Below are 27,812 nucleotides of genomic sequence, written 5' to 3'. Positions count from 1 at the left end.
CTAATGGGCTGAGTGAGTTATGAGAGAAATCACCTGTTGTTACTAGTTTCCCAAACAGTTTCTGAAAAATTGTGACAATTTGTGCAAATCTTTGAATATATATTATTTTAAGGCAAACATTAAGAAGTAATGGTTGGCAGTTAAGAGAAATGGAAAACTATTTGTGTAGTAGCCGAGACTTGCGGCCCACACCACACCATTCCCACCATCACCCACTTACCATGATGCTTTTCGAAATTAAGTGACAGGATATTAGCAAAAGGGGATGGTAGCACAACCCTGTAAGTCTATTGAAGAGTCTTGTTCCAAGATTAAGCACTAGTACGAGTTGGTTTGACTCTTTGAACTGTGTGACAGTGCTAGGTTACTTGCAAAGGATTAATATTGATAAGCTACGTCCTTAACCACGTACTTTGTTGAATAGCGAAAATACCAGATCTACAATCAGTGGGTTATTTTCACAGAATATTACGGTACATTTTCCGAATGTTCACCGATTATGGCATGCCAAGAAAAGGGCGAGAAAAATAATTTCACCCACTTCTTTATTCAGTAGATTTATTGAACACTTTATTAGTCGGAAATGTAAACGGCCGGGGTCACGGTGGTCGGTAGTGCTGTCGCCTCACAGCTAGAAGGTCCTGGGTTCGATTCCCACTGTGAGTGCTGGGGGCGTGTTCTCTCCTCCGCGTCATCATCAGTGCCCATACCCGAGGCGGGGTTGGTGAAAGGGCCTTTCTGTGTGGAGTTTGCATGTTCTCCCTCTGTGTCCCCTATAGGGTAGGTACTAGGTACCCTCACAAAAAAACATGCAGTAATCCTGGTCTCTAAACTACCTACCCCTGGCCAGCCGGGGCGCTATGTCCGGCCGGGGGAAACTCCCCCCGCCAGGTGAAAAGAAGCGGTTCATGTTTTATAAAAAAAAAAAAAAAAGCTAAAACATTAATTGATTTGCTGCATGGTAAACCTATTACTGGAATAGTATCCAGTTTCCTATCTGGGTTTGTACTTTGTAGCTAACGCTGGGCTCAAATCAGGTCAATGATGGCTGAATAGGGAACACGGGCGAGGCGGGTGAGGGCCGAGGGGGTCAATATTCGGGAAGCTAATGTGATTGGCCATACAGATAGTGGCTCTCTATTTCCATTGCGCCCCCCGGGCATCCCATCGAGTGGTGTGTGTGTGTGTGTGTGTGTGTGTGTGTGTGTGTGTGTGTGTGGTTAACGGTTTAATACGCCATCCAACGGAGAGAGTGCTGTGAAGTGATATCATTATTTGTCACCTCGTCTGCCGCTGAAACGGATTTGACGTGCAGTCTTAATGTTGGCGTGTAATCACTTTAATGAAGTGGTCAGTCGTATTTGTGCCGCTTTTAACAATGTAGCGCTCAATGGATGGACTGACACACGGTCAGTAGTAGACTATAGGGGTTCCCAAACCTTTCCCCTCCTGAAATGTTTCACATTAAGCTAATCACCAGCTGGGGACTGGCCACAATTATGTCGCGAGTGGCGCGCTACGAGATTGTAGGTCTGCTATTTTATTTATTTATCGAAGAACGACTGACATAGAAGATAGAAGACATAGCTTTTTCAGAAAACTGTCAGGATTTAGAAGACAATTTTAGAATCTGATCTCAGGTGTGTGTGTGTGTGTGTGTGGGTGGGTGGCTAACGGTTTAATACGCCATCCAACGGAGAGAGTGCTGTGAAGTGATATCATTATTTGTCGCCTCGTAACGGATTTGACGTGCAGTCTTAATGTTGGCGTGTAATCACTTTAATGTGTGTGTGTGTGTGTGTGTGTGTGTCATGCATACTTTTACATTACTAGGAGCAAAATGTTGAGCCTGTCCTCCTTATAGGAAGTAAGGCTAGAGTGTGTTCTCGCCTGTAGCTGTAGGAAAATAGAGCAAGAAAGAACGTGGGAGGGAGACCGGGATTGAGGTTGAATGAGAGAGAGAGAGAGATAGGTTGGAGAATAGACGGGATAAAGAGCAAGAGGTCACTTGGTATTCGTACACACGTTCACTGTGAAAGCAGTTCCTGCCGTGTTACTTTACTTTCTTCTAAGCTCGACCACACGTGTGTGTGTGAGTGTGTGTGTGTGTGTGTGTGTGTGTGTGTGTGTGTGTGCCACACACAGGCTGTACCACACACTGTGTGGTACAGCCTGTCAAAACAACCCTTCTCTATTCATCTTTGTGTAAACGCAGGTATAATTCATAGAGAGAGCGGCCGTGCAGAGAAAGAGAGGAACAAGATAAAAGAAAACCTGCCTTCAACCTGCCGTTCTGCCGGTCAGAACGGCAGCTTGATGAACAGAATATGCAGAGTATACTCAATGTATGTATTTTTATTCTAAAATAGCAGTATAGGCTTATGCAGCAATTACAGACAAGGCCAACATGACGTCCTGTACGAATTAGTGGCACTTTACTAATGAATACTAACTTCATTTACGTCCTACTTTTCAAATGCGTGGTTAAGCCATTCTGGGCGGGAACCCCTTTTGGTGTTTTAAGCGTTACGTTATACTAAAAATAGCAGATCTGCTCGGTGGCTCTGTGAGCTTGTTGTAGGTCTGCTATTTTTGAAAAGTTGTGAAAATGTGGCGCAAATCTTTGAATATATATTTCAGAGAGAACATTTTTAACCTAAATATTTGCTTCTGTGGGGTCCCTGGAACAACATATTTTGAGATGGGGGGTCCGTGACCCAATAGAGATAATTCTGGGGGTCTTTGACATGAAAAAGGTTGAGCACCACTGACATAGAAACATGGGTTTTTCAGAAAACTATTAGGATTTAGAAGCCTTTTTTTTAATCGACCTCAGTCCAAAATGGGTTTAACAATCAGAAACACTACACAGGTTTTCAAAGAGATTGTTCCTGCCGGGCGAGCAGGTGATGGTCCACTTTTGCATTCCTATGGGGGAGAGTGGAACGGGCGAGGAGCCAATCCGATGCCCAATAATAGTTCTCCGTGTTTTTCCACTCTCCTTCTTTATCTCAGCTTTTGCGTCTCATATTTGCCATCGACAATGAAAGGAGAAATGAAGATGGTGCTGACTGGCGTTTTTCATTCATTCAAGTTTTATTTATTCTTTAACCCATACTGACCTGAGATCAGGTTCTAAAAATGCCTTCTAGATCCTGACAGTTTTCTGAAAAAGCTATGTTTCTATGTCAGTGGTTCTTTGATTTTTCAAAAATAGCAGACCTACAAGCTCGTAGTGGCGCGCTATGAGCTTGTAGTTCTGCTATTTTTCAATAGCTAAAGCATAACATAATGCCAACACCAAAATGGGTTCCCGCCAAAAATGGATTAAATTACACCGAGTAATCAAACTCATTTTCAGTGTCGTCGAGTAATACGATCAAATGGAAGAAAAACAAAACATCACAATACATCAGAAGATCAGGAAAAGAGAAACAAAAGGTGTACATGTGAATAAAAAACTAAAAACAAGCTAAAACTAATTTCAAAATGATCTAAAAACAGTTACATATTGTGGGGGTCTGTATGCAGCTCACCAAGGTTTTAAAACGATGCAAGGGTACTAATGTGGTGTCTTTTGTAGGTCGTTCCATGTATTTGGGCCACAGAAGCTAAAGGCAGATTTACCTAGTTCAGAGTTAACTTTTGGTACCTTGGTACTTTGGGGGAATTACTTGACCGGTTGTGGTAGTGCTCAGAGTCCCACTTCAGGAAAGATGAGACGTATTTAGGACAATCTCCAAGTATAGCTGTTATACAAGAACAGGTGCCAATGCAGTTCTCGTCTCTCTGTCAGGGAGGGCCATCCAAACGTGTTATGTAAGATACAATGGTTTCACTTTTAGTCTGTGATATAGAGTTCTCAAATATTGTCCAAACTCGACGTTTTAGGGTCTGGTCGGGCCTAAAATGTATGCTAATTTGTCGGGCCGGACCAGTTAGGTCCCAGTCATGGCCGGGCATCTGTGTCACCTTATTAGCTTTTTAACCTCTAACCATTATTTTAAACTTTAGCTGTTGAAAAATAGCATATATTCTTTTGAGTGGTGCTAGCCAATCCTATATAGACGGCAATGTGTGTCCTTGCCTGCCTGGGTCTGTACAGTACAGTAGTAACGGTACAGTACTACAGGCAGCACAAGTACAGTACAGCACCACTCAGTTCAGACGCGTCTGATTCTTTTTAAATCATGAAAACATGTGCAAATCTTTGAATATATATATTCTTTCCCAGCAAATTTGATTTGGTCCCTGGAACAACATATTTTCAGATGGGGGTTGCGGCCAATTACATATATCATTTATGGGATCCTTGACATGAAATAGTTTGAGCACCACTGACATAGAAACATAGGTGTTTTCAGAAAACTGCCATTATTCTGAAGACATTTTGTAGAATATGGCCTCGGGTTTAAATGGGTTCATGTCCATTGAGAAGTGTACTGTAGGAAGGAGTGGGTTGTGAGGAAGAGGAGGACAATGAACACATCACACAAAGTGCAAGTGCAAGACGAATGGACGAGGAAAGGAGAAAATGAAGGACGGAATGTTCGGGGACACGGGAGGAAGGATGGGAGTGGGAACACAGAGAAGGATCGTCACGTGGGAGAAGATGGAATAGGGACCTCTTTGGAGGACATCAAAGAGACGAGCAGAGTGTGATGAACTAGTGGAAAAGAGTGGAGAACCACATAGGATAGAGAGAGAGAGAGAGAGATGAAAAGGAGGCATAGGTGATGAAGGAAGGGAAAATGAAACAACCGGGAGGACAGATTAAAGACGGAGGGAGGGAGAGAGAGAGAGAGAGAGAGAGAGAGAGAAGGGGGGGCCGTTTACAGAGAGGAGAGGGATTAGGAGGAGAAAGGGAGTTGGAGAGAGAGAGAGGCTCTATAAGAAGAGGAGTACATCAAAGCCACTGTGATTGCAATGGAACGAAGGGGAGGTGAATTGATGGCGGGATTGAGTTTGGCCTCTCCCCTCTCTCCTGTCCAGGGGTGGGACTGTCCTAGTCCTGTCCATAACTAACTAAGCCCCCCCCCCCCCCCTCCCCCCCCTGACACACTGACACACTGACACTTACACTTACAGTATATATATATCCTCTCAGCAGCATGAATGAATGAATGAATGGATGAGCATTCATTAATTTGCCAGGGGGGCACCGTTTCAGGCATTTAAACTGCTGAACGCACCATCACTGCTCTTGATACCGCTGCGGCGAATACTGCAGCGGTGCTGTCCATCCAGCAATACCCCCCCCCCCCCCCAGAATACTAGGCATGCTGGGTTAATATACAGTATCAGTTTGTTTGGACTCCAACTATGGCCGAAGCCATTGTTTTCGCGTTGTATGTAAGTACATGTACGGTATTGTACTGTAAGTGCATGCCATTATCATGAATGTGATATCTCACTAATGCCAAGAGGAAATAGTGACGTCATGCGTCAGTGACGTCCAACACCTCTGCACAGGAGAGCACTAAAGAGCAATGGTGACTTGGAATGGTGTCTTTATTTCAGTCCTACAAAAAACAGTTTGTGATAGCATTACAGGCAAGAAATGGGCCATGCAATTGCTCAGCGTTGATTAATTTCACCTGTCCAATGGCTATAGTTTTGTATCCGCAACCTTATTCTTTTGGTCATGACCACACATTTCATGGCCACAGGTCAGATTTGGAGGCTATTTGCTAAAATAGCCGATCTGTACACTCAGAACGCACAGCAAACTGATTTTTATCGTAGATTTTCACAGAATGCTAACCATGTATGACATATGGACGTTATAAGTATAGGACTGTCACAATTATCAAATGCAAATGAAAACTAAAAAACACTCTGCTGCTGTATTTATTATCTTTACTGACTGAGGAGAGAGTGTGTGTGTGTGTGTGTGTGTGTGTGCGCGCTCTGTCCGGGCGAGCAGAGCTACATGTGTTGTTGGTGTGGTGTGCAGATGGTAACGTTAGGCCACACACACACGCCAGGTGAAACATCTGTTTAGTGTTGTTCTCCCCATCTCTGTCTTTTGATCTAATTGTCTGTTCTATGGTGTTCTTTGTTTGCCTATAGAGACCCATCTGTCTGACTCACCTCTCTCTCTCTCTCTCTCTCTCTCTCTCTCTCTCAAATGTTCAGATAACAAACCCACAGAATGAGACATCTCACTTTCTCATTCACGCTAAACCCACACAGCGAAACACATATAGTTTTATATCATAACTCACTATGTTACGCAACTACGCACGCACGCGCATTTGAAATGTCTGGTTATGTCCACATAATCAGAAGTACAGGAATGCCTTGTGCAAAGGACATAAACAGTGCCAGTGCAGTCAGAAAATAGCCGTATAACGTCCATATAGTTACAGCGTGCATACTGCATAGACGAAGGCAGAACATACGTTCCACACGTCGACATACTTCGACAGACACAGCAGACGTAAATCATGGTTGAAGGAAACGACGCCTGCTCCAAATTGAGCGGCTTCCTATAATGGCTGATAGTGAGCAGTACCTTGGCTCTAAGTGCTTGCCTGGCCCGCCTTTTGGAGAGGCCGGCCGAGGCATTTGTAAGCTCCTCACAGCCAACTTGTGCACATGCCCTATATAGGCTGCCTAAGATAAATCCCTAAAAGTTTACATCTCACATGCACACCACCCACACACACACACACACACACACACACACACACACACACACACACACACACACACACACACACACACACACACACACACACACACACCCACGAGATGAGTATAGAGTAGAGAGGACGGATCACATAAAAAATGCATGGAAACTAGCAGCAGGTTTATAGAAGCACAGTGGCATGTCCACGGTTAAAAGTCAAGGATATCTATTTTACTGCATATACATCCACCTACGTTGCACCATCCATACCGTATATACACACTACTCCTGAGACGTTGCACTGTCCATACCGTATATACACACTACTCCTGAGACGTTGCACCGTCCATACCGTATATACACTACTCCTGAGACGTTGCACCGTCCATACCGTATATACACACTACTCCTGAGACGTTGCACCGTCCATACCGTATATACACTACTCCTGAGACGTTGCACCGTCCATACCGTATATACACACTACTCCTGAGACGTTGCACCATCCATACCGTATATATACACACTACTCCTGAGACGTTGCACCGTCCATACCGTATATACACTACTCCTGAGACGTTGCACCGTCCATACCGTATATACACACTACTCCTGAGACGTTGCACCGTCCATACCGTATATACACACTACTCCTGAGACGTTGCACCGTCCATACCGTATATACACACTACTCCTGAGACGTTGCACCGTCCATACCGTATATATACACACTACTCCTGAGACGTTGCACCGTCCATACCGTATATATACACACTACTCCTGAGACGTTGCACCATCCATACCGTATATATACACACTACTCCTGAGGCGTTGCACCGTCCATACCGTATAGACACACTACTCCTGAGACGTTGCACCATCCATACCGTATATATACACACTACTCCTGAGGCGTTGCACCGTCCATACCGTATAGACACACTACTCCTGAGACGTTGCACCGTCCATACCATATAGACACACTACTCCTGAGACGTTGCACCGTCCATACCATATATACACACTACTCCTGAGACGTTGCACCGTCCATACCATATAGACACACTACTCCTGAGACGTTGCACCATCCATACCGTATATATACACACTACTCCTGAGACGTTGCACCGTCCATACCGTATAGACACACTACTCCTGAGACGTTGCACCATCCATACCGTATATACACATTACTCCTGAGAGCTCTGTCGGCTGCAAACCTCATATGTCGATCAAGTAGGGCGTCAATGTACGAATAAAAACAAAAGTTCAAATTTGGAAATAGGAGTTTAACGATAATATCCAATACATCATCCTGTGTGTTGTTCACACACACACACACACACACACACACACACACACACACACACACACACACACACACACACACACACACACACAACCTATAGAGTAGCTGAACCACAATCCCACTCTCCAGATGTATTAGTTCATCTCATCTGAAAGCAAGTATATTCTACCTTGCAGCAGTACCAACCCACCTACACACTCTCTCTCAAAATAGTTCCCTTGATTTAATCAAAGGAACACAGCAAGAGTCGTGAGTCACTTTGGGGCACGGTGGCGCAGTTGATAGCGCTGTCTCCTCTCAGCTAGAAGGCCCCGGGTTCAATTCCCGCTGGGGACGCTGTGGGCGTGTGCTCTCCTCCACGTCATCAGTTGCCCATACCGAGCGAGCTGCCCCCGCGTCCGAAACGGTCGAGAAATGACAGTTACCGTGTGGGGCTTCGCGGGTGTTCCCCGGAACATCCAGACACCCAGGAACGCCCCCAGGGGTCCAGTCCGGTTCCGACGAGCCGGCCCACGTCCAAAACGGTTGAGAAATGACAGGGTGGGGGTCTCCAGGGGGTCCCTGTACTGTAGGCTACTGTACTGTTACACCCCAAATCATCATATATACAGTTGAAGTGTGTGTGTGTGTGTGTGTGTGTGTGTTAGGCTGCGCAACAGTGACACTTGGTGGTGAAAACCAACCAAACGCTATTTTCGTGCACGGACGGACCCAGCCAGGGACACACATAATTGCTAGGCAATGGAGTCAGTGGCTGCACCACTCAAACGGTTCACACTAATGTGGGATAAAAATGAAGAAAAAAAAAAGTCAGATTTTATGATGTTGACAAACAACCAATGCTATTAACCTATGTTAATGTACTGTACTGTACTGTACTGTAGTGTGTACATGTACACATGACACGTGCGCGAGAGTGCGAAACATGGAATCAATTCTGCTCCGCGTCCAGATAAAATATGAGTCACAGACTCACACAGCACAGAAACACACAGTGTGTGTGTTTCTGTTTCACACACACACACACACACACACACACACACACACACACACACACACACACACAGAGTAAGATGTACACTGTTACATTTAGTATAAAGTCAAGACATCATATCTCAGCAATGCCTCATGGAGTAAATACTATCACTATAAGCATGTAACATATTGCCTGTATAACCTACTGCAGTATAGAATATATACTCGCCCACGCCTTCACCCTCACTCTGATTTCTTCTGCACGCACGTACGTACGCACGCACACACGCACACATACTTGTGGGAGATGCAATTCCTCACATTGTATAGCAAACGAATGAGGTGCTGTCAGGACAGAGTGAGAGACAGGACTGCGTGTGCGTGTACTGTGTATAGTACGTGTGTGCCATTGGAACTATTTGTATTCAAACTTTCAATCAATGTCACAGCACATTTATTTAACACGATTTTTTGCTAAGGACGTGTATACACGTCTTTTTATATCAAAACCATGGGGTGCTAAGGAGGGGGTGGGGTTGGCCTCTCCTTCTGCAATGTACTCCTTGTTGATTGGCGTATGCGCACTGCCGTTCACTTCCTTGTTTTGCGGCAGACTGCCCTGTATGTATGCGTCACGGACGCATACATTGTTGAAATGTAGGGTTTTTGCTCAGGCTTTCATCACCATGTCGTATGCAGACAAACAAGGGAAGTTCAGAGTGGCTGTTCTCTCTATCTCTCTGTGGCCTGACTGACGGTAACAGTGAAGAGGCCTGTCACAGTTATATTACATAATCGCCTAATCGCAATTATTATTGCATAATCGTTTCCGTGTTAGCTGGGAAGGAGGGAAACCAGGCCAAAATCATCAAGATTGTGGTATGCTAAATAACATACCCAAAAAAAAAGGAAATCTAAGGGTCAGGATTAGGGTCTGGATAGGCATCATTTTTCAAGATGGCTCCCAGCTTTTTGTAGTCATTTTAAAGCCACCGTGGACGCCAACTTGAAATTGATGCCTTTCCAGAACTTTCCCACAAATAGAAGAAAAAAATTAAGAGACGAAGCCTGGGAGGTGGAGGAGGAGGAGGAGGAGGAGGAGGAGGGGGGGTTGGGCAGAGGAGTGGAACAGGATGGAGAGAGGCAGAGGCGCTGTGGAATGAGAACAGACGGAGGGATGGAGAACTGAGAGATGCCTGGCGGAGGAATTAAATGAAATGAGTCCAATGTGAAATGAGTAGAGAGAGAGAGAGAGAGGGAGGGAGAGTGACTGGTGGGCAGCTTATGTTACTGAGAGAGATAAGAAACTGCGGGAAATGGATGACCGAAAGAGATGGACTGGAATACACAGACACGCGCGTATACAGATTTGTTTGTGTAATTGCGCATGCATGAGTGCATACCCATAATTTGAAATTTCCTGTTTTTGTTTAGTGTTAACGCATCATTTGTTCCCGCATAGGTCACGTATCTATACTGTATCACACCGTAAAATCCCCAGAGACTGGGAGGAGTGTACAAATTCCAGCCGGAGGTGCCCCCAGAAAACTTGCAGTGCATTTTATAGAGTGCATTTCTTTACACGGACAGAGAGGACGCGTACAAACTCGTAATACATCGTGTCGACGTGACTGCGTTCCCGTTGTACAAGCTTGACACCCTGTGGTGCCGCTCGACAAGATGACATAATTGTTAATAGATCTGTTTAGACATTAGCGTGTCTCACATGCACACGCACGCGCACACGCACACACACACACACACACACACACACACACACACACACACAGGCAGCCATGTATTAATGCAGTCTGTTTGACACACCCCCGGTGCACCACCACCATAGTGAAAAAAGGAAATGTCACACACAGAGGAAGGAACAACAGAGAGAAGCTGCAGACAGACTGACGGTCGGCTTCATTTCACGCTTAATCTCCCCTAACGGAGTACACGTGCACAGGGAGGAGGAGAAACAAAGCCACGACAGCCCTTTACCATGTAGACGGGAGCCAGACGGCATGCGCCCGCTTCCTCCCATCTCGCATATAGCGCCTCGATGTTTAATCACAGCCAGGGCCCGCTTTGGTTTGTGGGTTGCAGGGGATTGTTTTTTTGAGGGGCGTGCCGTGCTAGCCCCTCCTATATACAGCTTTTGTCCCCACAAAATGTCACGCAAACACAAACATTAAATGCCATTGGCAATGAATTGACAGTGTGTGTGTGTGTGTGTGTGTGTGTGTGTGATGGAACTGACTCCGGTTCCTCAATGTTGGATGGATCCGGTTCCTACAATTCCTCCGGTTCCAGATTTTCCCAACCCTAGTTGGGTTTTCTGTTGAATCCCCGCTGTGTGTGATCAATACAGTCACACTGGATTAAAATCTGATGGATTATGTTTGTCTTCCGCTTCACTTCTCAGTCTCTCTCTCGTTCTCTCATTGTCTCCTCTCCACCAGGCCAAAGGCATGGGGAGAGAGTATGTTTGTCTCCACCAGGCCGAAGGCATGGGGAGAGAGTATGTTTGTCTCCACCAGGCCGAAGACATGGGGAGAGAGTATGTTTGTCTCCACCAGGCCGAAGACATGGGGAGAGAGTATGTTTGTCTCCACCAGGCCGAAGGCATGGGGAGAGAGTATGTTTGTCTCCACCAGGCCGAAGGCATGGGGAGAGAGTATGTTTGTCTCCACCAGGCCGAAGACATGGGGAGAGAGTATGTTTGTCTCCACCAGGCCGAAGACATGGGGAGAGAGTATGTTTGTCTCCACCAGGCCGAAGACATGGGGAGAGAGTATGTTTGTCTCCACCAGGCCGAAGGCATGGGGAGAGAGTATGTTTGTCTCCACCAGGCCGAAGGCATGGGGAGAGAGTATGTTTGTCTCCACCAGGCCGAAGGCATGGGGAGAGAGTATGTTTGTCTCCACCAGGCCGAAGGCATGGGGAGAGAGTATGTTTGTCTCCACCAGGCCGAAGGCATGGGGAGAGAGTATGTTTGTCTCCACCAGGCCGAAGACATGGGGAGAGAGTATGTTTTGCACTCCGTCTGTGTGTGTGTGTGTCTGTCCATCCGTGTCCGTCTGTCTGTTACCGTTGGCCCGATCCATGCACACACACTCCCTGGTATGGATGCCAACGATGAACCTCTGCCCCAAATATTCCACAACGGTCTGTTATAGTGCCACCATGAGGCAGATTTTAGCAAAACACATTTCTGTAGATTACTCGTACACATTTTATCGATACTTCACACAATACGGCATACACTATCTCTAGTCATGTGATCAACACGGATCTACACCATTTCCCATATTCCATCCCGATTGGCTTCCAAAGCTCATATGATTGGTCCGTTTCAAACTAAATGCCACAAATCACAAACTTTCTGCAAAACACATGGTTTATATTAGTCGCACAGATTTCATCCAAATCTCACGCAAATCGGTGCAGTCTGTCTTTCTGTCTCTTTGTGTGGAGGCAGCCAAGCAAACGTAATACATTTACTGATCAGCAGCGGCGCAATTGGCTTTCAGTGTGAACGTGTGTGTACGTGTTGTTTGAACTAGCTTTTCCTAACTCTGTTTTTAGAGTCCTGTCTGTTTATTTTTAGCCACCGTTTATTCAGGTGATTTTCTCCTCGTGAATGCATTTGTTCGTGCACACAAATGTCAGTATTCAGATTCCGTTGTTGTAAATGTCCCTCCCTGCTCACGTTTATATTGTAATAAGTCGGTCTGCTGCGCTTGTCTCTGAACAGAATCACTGGAAAGGTGGGTTCTCACAACGGTAACTATGAACCCACCCCAAAGACAAACACCTTGAACGCCCGGGGGTATTTGTAACCATTAAATCAGGACGCCCAGCGATTTGTTTCTTCAGAGCCCATTTGAAGGTGCTAGATGTAGCCAAAACACCCCCGAGGGGATCGACAACAACGGGATGTATGAATACTTCTAACGTGACAAGCGACGGGGCCGCGATGGGCCGTCAAAAACACAAGCTTTGGTTAGAATTGGACGGATTGATTTAGATCAAGAGTTGTTCACGTTTTAAGATTGTTGATCTCATCCACTAAAATGGATTTTAGTGGTAAAATGGATTTGGATTTCCCAACCGGAAATTATGTTTATTATTTCCATTCACAAAAATATATTATTTTAAAATATCTTTGAAGCTTATTTTAAAATTTTCCATCTCTGCTAAGCAGCATGCTATGTATGTTTGAGTTCTATTTATATTAGGATGAATTTGGGCGACTGTAAAGACAAAACGTGGGGAGGAGGCTTACTTCCGCTTTATATTTTACTCATGAGCAGAGCTTCCGTGCTCCAGACTATATGACGGAATACTGTATATGTGTGTGTGTGTGCGCATCTGTTTGCAGCTAATCTGTCATACTTCTAGGCCGATAAGCATCATATTTCTTGTGGACGCTGACAGCAGGCCAAGGTGCCTGTACATAATGTCGTGACATAACGTTAATCAATGTCATCTCTCTCTTGTCTCTCTCCATCACCTGTGGATTGTCACACGTACGCACACGGGTCTTAGACAAGGTCTCTTCCCGGAGTATGACTATAATGCTGCTATGGTCTGCCTCATTGGTTACTTTCATGTAATGGTGCATTCACACGTGCAGATGAAAATAAAACGATGCAAAGAAAGACGCATTGTGAGTTGATTTGGAGCAGCGTCATGTCGCTGCATGGCTTCCATTGACAACGAATGGTAGAATGCATCATTTAGTCTGGCCGTGTGAACACAACACAATGCCCAAAGAAGGAAGTTACTTCAGAGCGTGTTGTGGCAGGCACTGACACGTTGTTGTGGCCAAATAATGCACCCTGCTGCCGATAGTAAAATTGGCGTGGACAGACACACCCCCCATGGCGCAAGTTAAGACCATGCGCCAAGGTGAGAAGTTCCACCGTCGGAATAGGAGGCTAAATAGGTGTTGGACTGGGGAGGTGTGTGTCTGCGTGTGTGCACGTGTGCGTGCACCTCTCTCTGTGTCTCAGCGACTATGTGGCCTGCATGGTAATGGAGGAGAGGAGAGTATACAGCATCTGTGAGTGAATCTCAACTATCCATCTAACACACACACACACACACACACACACACACACACACACACACAGTTTACCTGTATGTCATTGCTGTCAGGGAAAAACCCTCTTATCTCCTTTAATTTAACTTTTTTGCAGGGTTTTTCTTTCTTCTCCCCTATAAATTAACGCCCTATACTCGATCATAATACACACACAAGCATCAAAAGTATCAGTTCGGTGCATCATGCCATCCCATCCTGTGTCGTGGCAATAATCACGTTAAACAACACCCTCTCGTGTAATATTGCTTAAATAAATGTAAACCGGTTTGTAAGTGGCCATGTGTGTGTGTAGGCTACAATCAACTCAGGAACACAATGCACCCGGCAGCGGAGGCCAAATAACCTCTGCGTCATCTTTTTATTTGGATAAACCGCACGATTTGACATCGATGATCTCTCCTCGCTGGTAGATAAAACACGGAGTAACAGTTCTTCTGTCTCTGTAGAGAAGTGTTGACACTCTTCCAGCCTGCCTCCGCTCCGCTCCGCTCCACGCTCGCTGCTAATTTAAGGCTCCTGTTGTCGGTGAAGCTTCTCTCCTGTGTGGTCGATCTCGAACGGAAACCTTTGGTTTGGAAACCTCGTATGTTGTCCGAAACCGTTACTTTTTTGTTGTTGTTATTGACCATTAAAACGGCGGGAAAGCAGATCTGTGTCATTTTTTAGATTGCAGCCATTACGGGGGCGGCGGTGGCTCAGGGGTAGAGTGCCTGGATGGGAACCGCAAGGTTGCCAGTTCGAACCCGGGCTCCCCCAGAGTTACTGTCGAAGTGTCCTTGAGCAAGACACTGAACCCCTAATTGCTCCCGATGTGCTAGTTGGTGCCTTGCATGGTTTCCGCTGCCATCGGTGTATGAATGGGTGAATGTAATGCACAATCTATGTAAAGCGCCTTGGATAAAGGCGCTATATAAATGCACCATTTACCATTTACCATTTATTACAGAATAGCAGATGTACAAGCTCACAGCCTGTCACTTCATGCCACGCTGCGAGCTTGCACATCTGCTATTTTTGAAAGTGTGAAAACCAAAGATTTTAGAACGCATTTTGTAAGAATCGGCCTCAGGAAAAATAAAATAAAATAAAAAAATAGTGTAAATTGCCGACCTACAAGTTTGAGATTGGATGTTTTTTTTCCTCAACACTATTGTGTGAGACTCTTGTACGGTGAAGTTGGGCATTTATCTTAACCCGTTCTGGGCGGGAACCCCTTTTGGTGTTAGCTTTATGTTATGCTTTAGCTATTGAAAAATAGCAGATCTACAAGCTCATAGCGCGCCACCGAGTGGCGTCCTACAAGCTTGTAGGTCTGCTATTTTTCACTATTTTTTTATCGAAGAACGACATAGAAAAACTAAAGTTTAGTCATGGAGATATGAGGTTTCTGCCCCCACAGTGACAGAATGTCTGGTCCAACCCACACTGACAGCCACACAATAGAGACCTCTCTACTCTTTTGTTCATCATCCACTCTCTCTCTCTCCATCTCTCCTCTGCTTGATATTCTCCACGTGACACATTTCTTAACCTGTCTCTCGCGTCTCGCTCTCTCCAATGCTTAGTTTACAGTCCACTGTAGGACAGTGTGTGTGCGTGCGTGCGTGCGTTGTCATTAGGTCACCTGGGGTGAAAGTCAATATAATATTAGTCTGAAAGTGTGTGTGTGTGTGGTCTTAGTCATAAATCCACCATGATCAAAGAGACCTAAGTGGCTTTTTACAGGCCACGAATGCATGAATGGAGGGAGAGAGAACTGACAGGCTGCACACACACACCCACACACACACACACGGATGACAGAGCTGGTGTCATACCCTATCAGTTTACAGCCCACGTACGTGCGTGCGCATGTGTGTGTGCAGGCTCTTGAGAGGGGTGACTGTTTGCCCTTCTTTATGTGTATTTATAAGAGAGTACCGGTAAGTTGCAAGTTTTACCGTAAGTTGTGTGTGTGTGTGTGTGTGTGTGTGTGTGTGTGTGTGTGTGTGTGTGTGTGTGTGTGTGTGTGTGTCGCGCACGGCTGACCGGCTAATCCATGTGATGGATTAACAATGAGGAGGAGAAGATGAAGTCACACTCTTTACTGTCAGTGACACGAATATACGTAACACCACTGTTACTCATTAGCATGAGGAGAGGAGAGGAGAGGAGAGGAGAGGAGAGGAGAGGAGAGGAGAGGAGAGAGTGTAGGGGACAGCCAGGGTTAAAAGCTGGAGGCAAGGAAAGACATGACATGCCAAGGTCAGGTAGAACGAATTGGTTAAAACACGCAGGGGAGGTGTGTGTGTGCGTGCGTGTGTGTGTGTGCGTGTGCGTGTGCGTGCGCGTGCACGTGCCTTCTCCAGACACATGCTGCTTGTATGACACAGCAAGGTCACATGTCCCTCGACTGATTGTTGCTATGGAAACAGTAGGCACCTGCTTGTTAAAACCACAAGCACGCACAGTGCACACACACACAATAGTATTACTATACTATTACTATTTTTCATTTAAAATAAAAGTAATAGTACTCATTATTCAAAAGGTCCCATTAAGTTTTGCAAACATACAATTTATAAAAATCATATGGAAAATGGCAGATTTGCATCGCATTGTGATCTTGTAGATCGGCTATTTTCAAATTGCCAAAGTATGTAGTTGTAGACGTGGTTTTGTAATAATAATGAATCTACAAAGTAACTATAGCTAGTTTTCAAATTATTATAGTGGAGTAAAAGTACAATATTTGCCATTGAGATGTAGTAGAGTAGCAGTCAAATAATTCAAAATATATACGGCAATACTAAAGTAGAAATACTTGAGAAAATGTACTCGGTACAACTAGCTCTCCCTGAGTGTGCACGTGAAGGGCATGCTCATGCTTGGACATCGCATCAATATTCATTTGCAATAGGACATAATGCATCGCTGTATTATGCAGAGCAGACGGTCGTCTCCAGACAGAACGTCAAACTGATCCCAGGCCAGCTTTGTGATGGGATTCATTCTTACAGGAGCTAGTGAGCAAATACCAGGGGAAGAATGGAGGCTTCAAAATGCAGCTAGTAAGCAAGTCTAGTCTTTCAAGTGTGCATGCGTGTGTGCGTGCGTGTGTGTGTGCGCGATAATTTGACGTCCTACGTTTGACAGACACTGGCCGTTCTTAAGTCCTAGAATGTCAGGGGTCAATCTTCCCCAGGACAGTATTGAATATCTCTCTCTCTCTCTCTCTCTCTGTCTCTCTACTGTCTACCATGCTCTCTCGCCCCTCCATACTGCACCGACTGACTGCTGGGAAAACACTGACTCTCACCCTGAGGCGCTAAACGTTTATTTAACTGTGGAGAGTCAGATGACACAAACACACCTACAGAGGAACACACACACCTACAGAGCAACACACACACCTACAGAGGAACACACACACCTACAGAGGAACACACACACCTACAGAGGAACACACACACACACACACACACACACACACACACACACACACACACACACACACACACACACACACACACACACACCGCGCACTTGTACAGCACTATAGACATACAGTACAGTAGACCATAGGTCGCAGCTAAGCATAACATGCGTTAGACAAACCCCTCCACCAATAGTTTTCCATTATGATAAAACATTGTTTTAAATAAGAAATGTCACGCACATATTTTGCATATGCATACGGCAGGCCTTGTTGATGGATTTGGAAGAGATTTTGAAGGTCTGGTTCCAAAAATGAACCAGTATTTAATGTGTAAAATCCATGATATTTACATTGGAATGAATAAGCCCGGCTGGAAAGTGTCCAAGTGGGAGTGTCTTTAGGCTTAGCTAAAGGTGAATTGTAGGAGGCGTTACAATTTTGTTCCACAGATAAATATTGTGAAAATAACTGATCCACAAACATGCACAACGCCTCGCAAACCATTTTGGTCTCTTTCTTATGTAATATTTGACAATTTGGCCAATCTTGAGCTTTTTTTTATTCTTGTTATTGTTGAGAACCTCTGCAGTAGACACTCACATGCAGGTATAACACACACACACACTCACACTCGTGTGAGTTCTCATCTAGTTTAAAAGCACCGAGGGGTGAACTAAGTCACTGATGACAAATTGTACTCATGTGTCCACTGAGCGTGCACACACACACACACACACACACACACACACACACACACACACACACACACACACACACACACACACACACACACACGTAGGCACGCACGCATGCACACATGCAGCTTCTTGTCTCCAGGGTTAACTCCATCAGCTGAGGTTCAGACTGGGATAGTTAGAGATGGACAGCCAGATAAGGAGACAGACTGACTGACACAGACAGACAATTGGAATTCAGTTTTCTTCTTTTCACAGTTTTTTTTTGTTGCATTTAGCATACACTCTCTAGCTAAAGTGAGAGATCAGAATAAAGCAGAAGAGCAAGAACCAGAGGGAATTGTAATTTTCTACCTCTTTTAAACCCCAGTATCTGTTCTGAGGGAAACATTCGCAGATAATAGCGGATATACAAGCTCACAATGTGGCGCAATGCGACGCATTATGTGCTTGTAGATCGGCTTTTTAACCCATTCAAGCTGGGAAAGCAACTGTTATTTTCCATTTTAGCATTGGCTAATATATTAATAGCAGATATACAAGCTTTCATGTCTCCTCTCCTCTCCCCACACACACACACACACACACACACACACACACACACACACACACACACACACACACACACACACAATGTGGTTATGGTATTTGGCATTTCTTTTGTGACCTGATGTCATGTGACTCAGAGTCGATCAGGACAAACTCAATGTCCTCGTCGGAGAGGATGATTGACAGATCTCAAATAATTGCGATTATGTAATAATCTAGAGATTAGAGCCGAGGTGACGACTACAATTCAAGGGGAATTAAGAATTGATTTACTAAATTGGGCAAAAAAAATTTACTTCACTTATACATAACGTTATTAGGTAGGTGGGTAGGAGACTAGGAGTCACCTGCCTGGCGGTAGGTGGGTACTGTAACAGCGTGAACAGATTGCGGCTGACTTGTGGTGAATGTCTTTGGATGATCCGCTTAGTTTTGCCCATGCACCACTAGGCACATATGTCTGCTCCAGGGGGAAGGATGCCGCCTGGCCGGCTTTCCTTCGGACTCTGTCTGTCCGCAGTTGGAATCACTGCTATATATTCACCTGTTTTGGAAGGAATGTACTGGGGCTCCTTGTGTGTGTGTGTGTGTGTGTGTGTGTGTGCTTCACTTCCTTCAGCCAGTGTTGCCATGTCTGTTTATTATAAGTGACCTTTGGCTTGTTTTTCTGTAAAGTCTCTTGTAAATATTGGTAGTTGCTGGTAGTGGTTTTTTGGGCTTGTTTCTAAAGACTACATTAGTTGGTCTTGCTTTCTAATAATAAATGTAATGCAAATGACGGTGACCTCAATGTCTTTCGAGAATAAATAAAGGTTTGTTTGAATGAATGAATGACTTATGACTTATGGGACACTGGAAACAGGTCAACAGAGTATCATATAGAATCCTTCTGCATCTTGCAGTTCCACTTCCATCACTAAACCAAGTGGCAAAAATGCCACTTTACCAGCTGCGAAGGTGCTGGGCAGAATGAGGGATGTCAGCACCATAGCAAGCCACCGTTGTGCCTCTCTGGAGGCGTACATTTGTCATAATAACCCTTTTATAGGAGCTTCCTAAGGGTATAATATAAGTGTAGGAGCCATCTTATTTGATTTGACCAAATGGCGCCCCCACTGGTTGCCTTGAGAAATGGCACCATGGTTCCCTTTAATTAAGTCACAGGCTCACAGCTGTGTAGGTGGAATTGGAAAGACGCCAGTAGAGATACAGATTTTCAACAGCTTGCACGCAACGCACAAACAGCGCAGTTAGAGAAAGAAAGGAAAGAAAGAAAGAAAGAAAGAAAAGTAGCCTACTTTATTATTTGTTATCGAACCCTGTGCTCGTCTGTTTTTTGAGACCTTTATTTAGTTTATGTTTGGAGCCTGTTCTTGTTTTGTTTGCCCCCGTTTATTTTGAACCATACACTCACACAACACAAACTCCTACCAATAATACCAACCTTGCAGTCATCAATCGCCATCGACAAACAACTATACAACAAGTGAGTAAACAACAACAAGACGCCCAAGTCCCAAAGTGTGAGCACGTTAAACCGTATATCTCTGGTGAATGATTATAGAAAGAAAGGCATATTACTACAATAAGCCTTAATGCCGTTCAGTTCATAAACTACCCGGTGCCATGGCAATGGCATGGAACATTTACAGGAGTACTGTAGCCTATTATCTGTCAGTGTTATTATCTGTATAAGTCTACTTCGACCGAGTGAAGTTGTGTGACTAAGAAGGGCTGTTCTCTGACTCTGACTTTACTTCTGGTGGGTTGTTTTAGCGATGTTGGCCATCACAGAATAATGTGGTTAATTTCTACATTCTGCCTGTGTCTAACAAACTGTCGTCTGTCAATTTGACTGCAAATGTGTCTGTCTGTCTGTCCTCTCTGTGTATCTACACACTGTAGGACTTTTAAAGTTGTCGGTGAGTCATCAGATCGTTAAGTATTTCACACTACAGGAGTCTTTTTTTTTTTAATCGGCTGTCATTATATCTTTGTGGCTTTCAGACTAAACGATTGATCGCTGACTAGGGATCACACACTGCAAGAGTACCAAGATGTGATCCAGACCCGCTATAATTGACCAACGTACGCATACGCAGAGTGGGTCGCTGTGCATGCGTCTCTTGACAATTATGATCCCTCCATAACCTCCCCACCTCTTCAATGACTTGGCCTGCTGGGGGCCCAGAAATGATCCACCCTTTGGCACCTACCCCTCACCCCCCTCCCCCTCGCTCTGATTCATTCCTCTCTGTTCCAGCGCAGTGTAAGCGAAACTTAAATGCACTTATGCACTTATCCACCTGGCCTAGCTATCGGAGGAAAAACGGATAAAAAAAACATTGTAATTATTTCTCGTAGACGTGGCCTGGCTTGCCCCTCTGTCTGTGATCGATGGAGCAAGTTTTGAGAGTTGTAGATTAGTGTAGCGGGGGGGATTTTACAGTCTACTAGTATTTGGTTTATAAAGCAGCTTGTTGGCGGTAGCCAAAGGGACCCTTATTAGATCTTTAAATCTTGAGAGCTTAAAATGGATCCATACATGCATTACTCAATTTACAGGAAGTTGGAGAATGTAGAAGAATTTGATTTAGATGTTGATCAAGGTTTGTCGTTTGCCCATTATCTCTCAAACAGCATGGGATTGTGGACAAAATCTAAGGTCGCATTTAACTATGAAACCTTGCGTTTTTTTACACCTGACCTACAATCCCTGTCACTCTGTCACGTCACCTAACTCAAATCCCTGTCACTCACCCCAGGCAAGCCCCCAGGTCATCATGTGACATCAGGTTCTCAACAGGCCCGAAAAGTAAGGCCCGGCCCTACCTGGGCCCTCGTCAAACCCTGTACATTCAATACACTACCCCCGCTGACACCCTTAGATCTCCAGAGCTGACCTGTTCTGACATTCAATATGTTGATCTGACCTCATCACACCCTGTACACTCAATATATCTATCCATTATATGGCCAGTCCACTGGTTGTTTATTATTCATCCGTGCACTCACTGTTTTTCAGAGAAGAAACAAGAGTGTGATGAGATGAGACGAGAGGAGACGAGGTGATGATTTATGATACATTAGAAGTGAAGAGAAAGAGACAGGATGACGAGGAGGGGAGAGAACACAGAAGAAGGAGACAGAAAGAGACAGAAAGACAGAAAGAGAAGACGAACGGAACAAAAGAACAGACCCGATTTAGATTTAGCGACAGCAGGGGAGATTTAGAGAACGGGTCGATGCTTCAGACAGGAGGAGAGAAGTGGTAAAACAATCATCACTGCCAAATAGAATTGCTGATTTTACACACGCACGCGCACACACACACACACACACACACACACACACACACACACACACACACACACACACACACACACACACAGTCAATAACAATAACACAGTCAGTGCAATCAGTACTGTAAAGATTAAAGGCAGACTAGAGTGAAGACAGATGGATAGAACGGCCTCACAGCCCAGTTCCAAATGTAGCGATGCTCCCTTTCGTTGTGCCCTCGTTGACAGCAGGCCAGGGCTCTCTCTCTCGCTCTCTATCTCTCTCTCTCTCTCTCTCTCTCTCTCTCTCTCCACCTTCCATCCTAACAGCTCTCTCTCGCTCATTATACCTGGGCCCCGTTCCAGATCTGCCTCTCTTTTCAGCACCAAAACAACCTAACAAGCACTATATGACCGCTATAATCATAGAAGTATAGTTGCAAACCTCCAGGTGCGGCACTATATCAATCAAGAATGCAAATTCAAAGAGTTTTCTGCAGTTGAATCAGAATTCTTTTTCATATTAAAGTCAGCTCTCACAGTGGAGCCAAGTAAGTCCATCTCTGAGTTATATGGCGCCATTTCAGATGCTAAGAATGAAAGCACGTTGTACATCAAAGAGAGATGGGAGAGGGACGCAGGAGTTGAACTCTCAGAGGAAGTATGGGGAGGGATCTGGGAGTTCCAGTCTACCTCAACTTGTTCTATGGACTGGAGAGAGCACTGTTGGAAAAATATTATTAGATATTTTAAGACCCCATACCAGGAAAAATACAAAGGGGACGATAGGCTGTGCTGGAGGCAGTGTGGGGCAAAGAAAGCCAACCACTTCCACATTTTCTGGGGGTGCCCCAAATTGGGGGTGTTTTGGAACAATATTCACAAATCACTGTGCTCAGTATTTAATACTCCAATACCTTTCAACTTCACAACCATGTACCTGGGCCACATTGAATGTCTTAACCAGTCGAGATACACAAAGCTACTGCAGATTCTCTTGGCAGCCAGCAAAAAGTCAATAACAAGAAGATGGCTATCCCCAATCACACCCACAATGGACGATTGGCATGGAATAGTCCTAGACATCTTCAAAATGGAAAAATTAACATACATGTTAAGAACTAGATTAGACAATTTCTACCAAATTTGGAACAACTGGATTGTGCATATTGCCCCCCTGAGAGCGGACTTCGTGTAATCTCACTGGTTCATTGCCTGCTGTTTGATTGTATAAATATAAAATGTATAAGACACCTCTCCTCCTCTCGTGGTCGAAGACCAAAGCTATATTGTTTTTGTCCCCCTCAGCATAAATGTATATACTTTAGTTGTTGTTGTTTTTTGTTTCTTATGTCTTTTTCCGCCCACTCTTTCTTTTTTCTTTGTCCTCCTGAAATGTACCACCTGAAGTATTACTGACGTGTCGGTCTCTGTTTGAGTGTGGACTCGATGTCTTATATAGGAAAAAGGACTATACTATACAGAGACATTGGAGATGTTGCCACATGGAGGGGGGATGAGGGAGGGAAGAGGGGTGGGGAAAAAAAAGAAAAGAAGAAAATCTTGGGAACTGCTCTTATATCGTTTGTAGAAATGCTATATGTACAATTATACTGCACTTTCCGAATAAAACAAATATTATAAAAAAAAAAAAAAAGAAGTATAGTTGCAAACACAGAACCAATATTTGTACACACACAGTAAACATAGACCATTTCCCCCGTGAACGACTTCCTGATGATTCATTTTTTTTCCCTCCATAGTCATTAAAATGTAATTGGTAGGCAGGTTTCTGACCCGTCCATTGCTGTGTCCACTAGGGACACAAGGAAACGGTGTCATTATCTTAGAATAGTTAGTGAGGACCGGACCGATTATGTGAATAAGGTATGGTTGAAATTGGGTGAAATGGTCCTTTAATTATACTGTGTGTGTCATAGATCAGTGGTTCTCAAGCTGTGGGTTGGGACCCCCATCATTTTAAATCCTGACATCTGACCAAATCGATCAAATTATATAAGAAAGAGAAGATAGTTTTTGCCTCTGAAAGTGTGTGTGTGTGTGTGTGTGTGTGTGTGTGGGTGGGTGGGTGTGTGAGACGCAGTGTTCCAGTTGTGAAAGATTTAAGCTTGCCTTTTACCTTTTTTTCCCTCCATTTTATTTGAATGGAAGGCTCACTCACTCTAACTCTGTGTAATATGAAGTGTTTGATGCATTTAGATCATCTGATCAATCCATTATGGCCTGTTAAAAGTCATAGTAATTGGATAGCTTTCAAGCCGAGGCTATGGTTAATAATAATATGCTGTCATCAAATCAAATTGAAATTACCAGTGTGTAAATGCAGTGGATGCACTCGTTCAGAGGTTATCTGGTGTCGCTTTCATCTACTTTGTAATAGCGGTTGAGACCTTGAATGATGAAATATTGATGCAATTCATTTCCATTTGGTTTATTTCACTTTGGGATTTGTAATTCTGATATGGACTGAACGACACCACATTTCTTATTGATCATTCTGCTAATTATGCGTGCATGTGTGTCTGAAAGACTCACCTCTTCAGAATCCACCTTAGCCCGTAGCACCATTGATTGATTGATTGATTGACTGAAAAATGTATTTCACAGTATACTGTACCTTGCAGGTTTATGCAAAGGCTAAAATATATAATCTGTTGAATGTCATGTATACATAAGCATATTCTATAGTGTGTACTTGTAGTTAGTGCTGCACAATTAATCAAAAAAAAGATCCAGATCTCGATTCAGGCACCTATGCAATGTGATTTTGAAGAATCGTGCAGCACTAGTTGGCTGTCCAATTCATTTTAGTTACTCTTATGTTTAACCCATTTAGCCAGGCATGACGTCAAAAAAAATGCGGCACAAATCTTTTAATATATATTCAAAGATTTGTGCCGCATTTTTACGATCTTTTCAAAAATAGCATACCTACAAGCTCGTAGCGCGCCACACGCTATGAGCTTGTAGATCTGCTATTTTTCAATAAAAAATGTGAATCGTGATTTCAATTCTCGTGGAGGAAAATCGAGATTCACATTTGAGCAAGAATCGTGCAGCACTACTTATAATTTAATTGTACAGATATTCTACTGTCAGACGGATGTAAGGTTCTTAGTGTACTTATGATCCTAGATGACTATTTCTATGCACTTGATTTATTACCTTGTGGACGGGTGTTCTTGCTTACTGTGAATTGCTCTGGATTAAGAGTGTCTGCTAAATGCCTAAATTGTAACGTGCGCATGCTTTCTTTGCAGGCTCTTCAACCTGACTCTGAAGAAGCTGATCATGTTAAAGGAACTGGACAAAGACCTCACATCTGTGGTCATCGCTGTCAAACTACAGGTAACTATAACTCCAGCTGTGTCTCCAGAGTAGACAAAAACATGTCATCTTTATAAGGCTTACACAACACATTGGTTCTCAAATCTTTTCATATCAAGGACCCCCAAATTGACACTTATTAGCCCGCGGACCCCCTTTTGAAAAGGTATGCGAGGGGACCCCCATAAGAGAAAATGCATTGTTTACGGCTCTGGCAGTAAAACACATGAGATGCCAATACGTTTGTACATTTTGAAAACCAGAGTTTTACTTGTTACTTTTCTACATTACATAGACATACATTACAGTATTGATACTTTTACCTGAGTATACAATGTGAATACTTTTTCCACCACTGTATGGACTAAAATGGACTGCGTGGCTGACCAACCTTGAGGTCAAAACGTTGCTGAGTAAAGGATTCGTCGGTGTCGAGCAGCATATCACGTTTCTGTTTCATCATTCCATCTCATCATCACACGGGTCCATCATCATTTGGCAGGGTTTTTGCATCATGTATCTGCTTTTGGCTTGGACGTGCATGCTGTTACGTTTATTGGCTTTTAGAGTGGGGCATCCTGGTGGCTAGACCGGTCGGTGTATGCAAAAAGCCTGCATAACCACAGCCTAAAGCTCAAACCACACCAAAAAGGTCGCCATGCAACTCCTCGCAACCAAACGATTGCGGGGAGTTGCATGGTGACCCATTGGTGTGGTTCTGTGTTGTTTTTGGCAGCAAATTTATATTTTAGTTTTAGTCATAGTCTCTTAAATAGTTTTAGTCACATTTAGTTTTAGTCACATTTTTGTCACCCAGAATGTTTTAACGTTAGTCTAGTTTTAGTTGACTAAATATCATAAGATTTTTGTCGACTAAATCTACAGGTGATTTAGTCGACTAAAATGTGTTTTGACGGGCCTTGATGACGTCGTAATGGCTGATTTTACACTGCTGAAAATATCTGCGACACGTTGTGAGCTTGTAGATCAGCATGCAACCAAATGTAAAATGACTTGACTTCCCAACATTTTAGTATAGTTTTTATTTGTTGACAAAATCGATATTTATTCATAGTTTTAGTCATCATGGCGTAGTTTTTATTTAGTTTTTATGTAGTTTTTGTCAGTGAAAAAAGGTAACATTTTTCGTCATAGTATTAGTCGACGAAAACAACTGGTATGGTTTGGGCCATTGAATTGAACCAGTTGGGTCGACTTGGATCAACGTGGATCAACGTGCAACAGGACATATTACACCGCTGGAACGAACGCTAAAACCGTCTCGTCCCGCCTCAACCCTTTGGTGTGGTTTGGGCTTAACGCGGTGGTTCTCAAACAAAATGTCAACGACCCCAAATTGATGTTTTTGGCCACCGGTCCCTCGTCTGAAAATGTCTTATGCCATGCAGGGACTCCCAGAAGAGAAGACTTATGTCAAAGATCTTTGGATATTTTTGGTTCCAAAATATTTTTGAGGCTAAAATTCTATTCCTTCCATTTTGATCCTCTCACAAGAAAACTGAAGAAAAAAGAAAAGTCAATATCCTGTGCACTGTAATGTTTACAGTAGACACTAACTCAGCAGTCCATCTTAAGAGCCTATCCATCTTATAGTCTGTCAACATTTCAAAGTTTCACACTTATTCACGCCTGTCATTTAGTCGTTCTGTGTACAGGAGAGATTGATATATCAATAAAAGCTGATATTGTTACTAACATCATGACGGTCTTAACGAGAAGTACTTAACTGGCAGGCGGATGGTAAATCCAGTTTACACTTTACCCATGCACAGGATGTGATATAATACATAAAATGTGAGGGGCGCTCTTATTATCAATCGTACATCATCTCATTCCGGCCAATCACAATTTGCGTCCTCGCCTTCGTTTGTGTTTACACAATGTTTGTTTGTGAACAAACCCTCAAAGCTGGACATAGGAATAAAATATCATGTAATTATTTTGTATATAATATATGTAATTGGCCGCAGGCCCCCATCTGAAAATATGTTGTGCCAGGGACCCCATCGGAAGGAACGATTTGAGTTAAAAATGTTCACTCCGAAAGAATAGATATTCAAAGATTTGCGACACATTTTCACAATAAAAAATAAATAAATAGCAGATCTACAAGATAAAGATAATGTAACCCAGCCAACATGGCAACCCGGAAATGGCAACCCATGTCAACTGTCAATCAAGGCAGTATAAAGGTGACATCAGTTCCTACACTCCCCACTCCCACCTTATGCAAGATGGCCGAAATGTTTGGCATGGCAGCAGCAGGACATTCCTGTTCACTGTGACAATCCTTGGTTACTCTTCGGTGAGTTATATAGGCTTGGTGTCATGTTAACTTGGATCAACTGGTTAACTGTTTGTTTATATTGAAAGTATTTGATTTATGATTTATGTTTGAACTTTTGGTTTAATAATTAATATTGATGTATTATATATATATATATATATATGATATATATATTATAAAATACCTTGAA

At 43.8% G+C, this 27,812-nt stretch overlaps 1 protein-coding gene across 1 annotated transcript in view; it reads left to right on the top strand.

The window, feature by feature from the left end:
- Positions 1–27,812, top strand: part of pacs1 (phosphofurin acidic cluster sorting protein 1) — a 106,599-nt gene that overhangs the window by 13,975 nt on the left and 64,812 nt on the right. Inside the window, exon 2 of the mRNA XM_080792654.1 lies at positions 25,248–25,335. Coding sequence (XP_080648780.1) covers positions 25,248–25,335 — 88 coding nt within the window. The remainder of the gene's footprint in view (positions 1–25,247; positions 25,336–27,812) is intronic.

Source organism: Protomyctophum bolini (assembly GCF_963924005.1).
Source record: "Protomyctophum bolini genome assembly, chromosome: 20".
Taxonomy (NCBI): domain Eukaryota; kingdom Metazoa; phylum Chordata; class Actinopteri; order Myctophiformes; family Myctophidae; genus Protomyctophum; species Protomyctophum bolini.
The sequence above is the reverse complement of the archived record's forward strand: the minus strand, read 5'-3'. Positions and strand labels throughout refer to the sequence as shown.